The sequence below is a fragment of the Eimeria tenella genome, genomic scaffold (genome assembly GCF_000499545.2).
Source record: "Eimeria tenella Houghton genomic scaffold, Eth_scaff7, whole genome shotgun sequence".
Lineage (NCBI taxonomy): Eukaryota > Apicomplexa > Conoidasida > Eucoccidiorida > Eimeriidae > Eimeria > Eimeria tenella.
The window spans coordinates 601,892-604,803 of NW_013543439.1; the positions used below are offsets into that span (position 1 = coordinate 601,892).

Genomic DNA, 2,912 nt, shown 5'->3' on the forward strand with positions numbered 1-2,912 from the left:
GAGAAAATGAAAAAAGTAAATTTAGAAAAGACTCTGGAGAAAAAGTTAAAACAAAAAATTTTAAAGAGCCAAATTGCAGAATTACAAAAGTCTTTAAGAAGTATAAAAAGTTATTTGACAAATTAATTTAAACGTTGAATTAAATTGAAATAAATCGAAAATAATTTCAGTCTATTAATCTTTTCATTTTCACTTTGGGTTATAATCCTGTCATCTTTAAATCAAAAATAAAATAAAACGATAAAATGAAATATAAGGAAGGCCCTAAACCCTAAACCCTAAACCCTAGCCCTAAGCCCTAAACCCTAAACCCTTGCAGAGAAAGGGAAGCATTGTTCAGCTAATATGATTCGAGTTATAGTTTGAATAATCGGAAAAGAAATAAATGAAAATTTGAAATTAAAAGTTTGCAAATAAATGCATGCTGTGGCGTGCAGTGTACGTACACCTGAACCGCACGAAATAAAATTGTTCATGACTTTTCTGTAATTACACTTCAGAAATAAAAATTAAAAGATAATAATTAAAGTATTTATATTTTATTTATTTAAGTGCTTTAATTCACCTTAATTAAATTCAATTTATTTCATTTAAATGAAAAATAAATTCAAGCCACGCAGGCAGGTGTCTGTAGACATAAACATTTAACATTAAAGTATTATTATAAAAACACAAATTAAAAATATAAAGTAAAAATATAAATTAAAAGTATATATTGAAAATGTATATTAAATGTATAAATGTCAACATATTGCAAAAAGTTACTTAAGTAGAAAATAAGAATCAATTAATTGCTGCTATCAGTGCTGCTGCTGCTGCTGCTTCTCCTGCTGCTGCTGTTACTGTTGCTGCTGCTGCTATTGCTGCTCCAATTACTATTGCTGCTGCTGCTATTGCTGCTCCAATTACTATTGCTGCTGCTGCTGCTGCTGCTGTTGCTTTTTTTTTCCGTTTCTGCTGCTGTAGCGACTGCTGTTATTGCTGCTGGTGCTGCACTGGAGTCTTTTCTGCGACACACTTTTGTGCCTTCTCTTATATGTTGTTCCTTTCCACCAATTTAGGGTTTAGGGTTTAGGGTTTAGAGTTTTGGGCTTGGAGGCTCGTCTCTTATCTTTCTGCTTCCCCACATTTATTTAACCTAAACGTAGCTAGCTGTAGCTGGCTGTAGCTAGCTGCGGCTAGGTGTAGCTAGCTGCAGCTAGCTGTAGCGAACCCTACCAAGCCTTAGCTAGCTGTGGCTAGCTGCAGCTAGCCGTGGCTAGCTGTGGCTAGCTGGTAAGATTAGCTAGCTGGGGCCAACGTTCTAGCGAACTGTGGCTAGCTGTGGCTAGCTGTGGCTAGCTGTGGCTAGCTGTGGCTAGCTGTGGCTAGCTGTGGCTAGGTGTAGCTAGCTGTGGCTGGCTGTGGCTAGCCGTGGCTAGCTGTGGCTAGCCGCGGCTAGCTGCAGCTAGAGGTGGCTAGCTGTGGCTCGCCGTGGGCAGTGGCCAACTGTAGTGGCTAACTGTGGCTGGCTTCGGCTAGCTACAGCCCGTTGTGGCTAGCCGTAGCCAGCTGTAGCTAGCTACAACTAGCTGCAGCTAGTTGTAGCTAGCTGGAGCCAGCTGGGGCCACTTGCAGCTAGACTTAGCCAACTGGGCAGCCCCCGCCAGCTGTGGCTGGCCATGGCTAGCTGTAGCTAGCTATAGCTAGCTATAGCTAGCTGTAGCTAGCTGTGGCCAGCCGTAGCTAGCTGCGGCTAGCTGTGGCTAGCTGTGGCTGTGCAAGACAGGGGGATTTTGGTGGAGCCGCGGGCTGGGGGGTCTTGAAGGTGTCGCTGCGAGTTGGCTTTCGTGAAGATGAAGAACAAAATAAAATAGATAAAATAAATAAAATAAATAAAATAAATAAAATAATAAACTAAGTTTAATAAATAAAATGAATTAATTGTGTTTACTCTGAATAAATGAAATGCGGGAGTTAAGGGGAAATGAGCCGCTGCTGAGGCTGCAGCAGCCCGGCGGCGGCTGCCGTGGGGATCGGCGGGTAAAAAGGCGAAAACGTTGGAATTTAGAGGTTTGAAGTGAATAATTTTGGATTAAAAGTAAAGGGAAACGAATTAAATGGAATTTAAAGAACTAATTGGGCGAAAAACGCGCCGTTTGGCGGTTGGCAGGGCGGGCGGGAGCTGGCGGCTCGCTGGGGCGTTGGGGTGTACGTACAGCCGGGAGGAACGGCCGCGACTCCACGAAGGAAACAAAGCGGAGAATTGAATTAAATTAAATTAAATTAAATTAAAATTAAAAATAAAAGTAAAATAAAAGTAATTAAGTGCAAGACAAGATAGAAGGCGGTGCTGGGGCCTCTTTAGGGCTGTTGTGAGGCTGCTGGCAACCCCCAGAGCAGCAGACGACGGGCGGCTAGGGTTTAGGGTTTAGGGTTTGGGCACACCGCAGAAAGGGTTTGGAAAGAGAGCCTTATTGTGTTGTTTTAATTGGAAGCTCGTGGATGTCTGTCGCTGCCTGTCTCGTTTTTGTTTCCCGGGCTGCGGCGCTCCGTCTCCTAGGGTTTAGGGTTTAGGGTTTAGGGTTTAGGGTTTATCTGCGCCGTGTCTCGGCTTCAAACCCTCGTTTTACCCCTTTAAACCGCCATGAACCTTCTCCGTCGCTCCCGAGCCCCCTGCTCTCCCGCTGCTGCTGCTGCTTTCCTTTTTGCTGCTGCTGCTGCTGTGCTTCCCGCTGCAGCTTTCCGGGTGTCTAGACAGCTCGCGCCCCCCGGGGGGCCCCCCGGGGGCCCCCCGGGGGCCCCCCTGGGGGCCCCCCCGACCCTCATGGGGCCGCCCCAAAGCCCGAAGGCCTCTCAGTTTGCCTCTCCCCTTTTGAAAAGCAAAGCCCGCCAAATCCTCAAGGCCCAGCAACCCGCAGCGGTAAACCCTA

The 2,912-nt window shown here is 45.4% G+C and overlaps 1 protein-coding gene across 1 annotated transcript in view; it reads left to right on the plus strand.

Moving 5' to 3' along the window:
* Positions 1-2,626: 2,626 nt before the first annotated feature.
* Positions 2,627-2,912, plus strand: part of ETH_00006700 (pyruvate dehydrogenase E1 beta subunit, putative) — a gene marked incomplete at both ends in the record, with an annotated part of 2,655 nt that continues 2,369 nt past the window's right edge. Inside the window, one exon of the mRNA XM_013377987.1 lies at positions 2,627-2,902. Within this exon, the coding sequence (XP_013233441.1) occupies positions 2,627-2,902 (276 nt within the window). The remainder of the gene's footprint in view (positions 2,903-2,912) is intronic.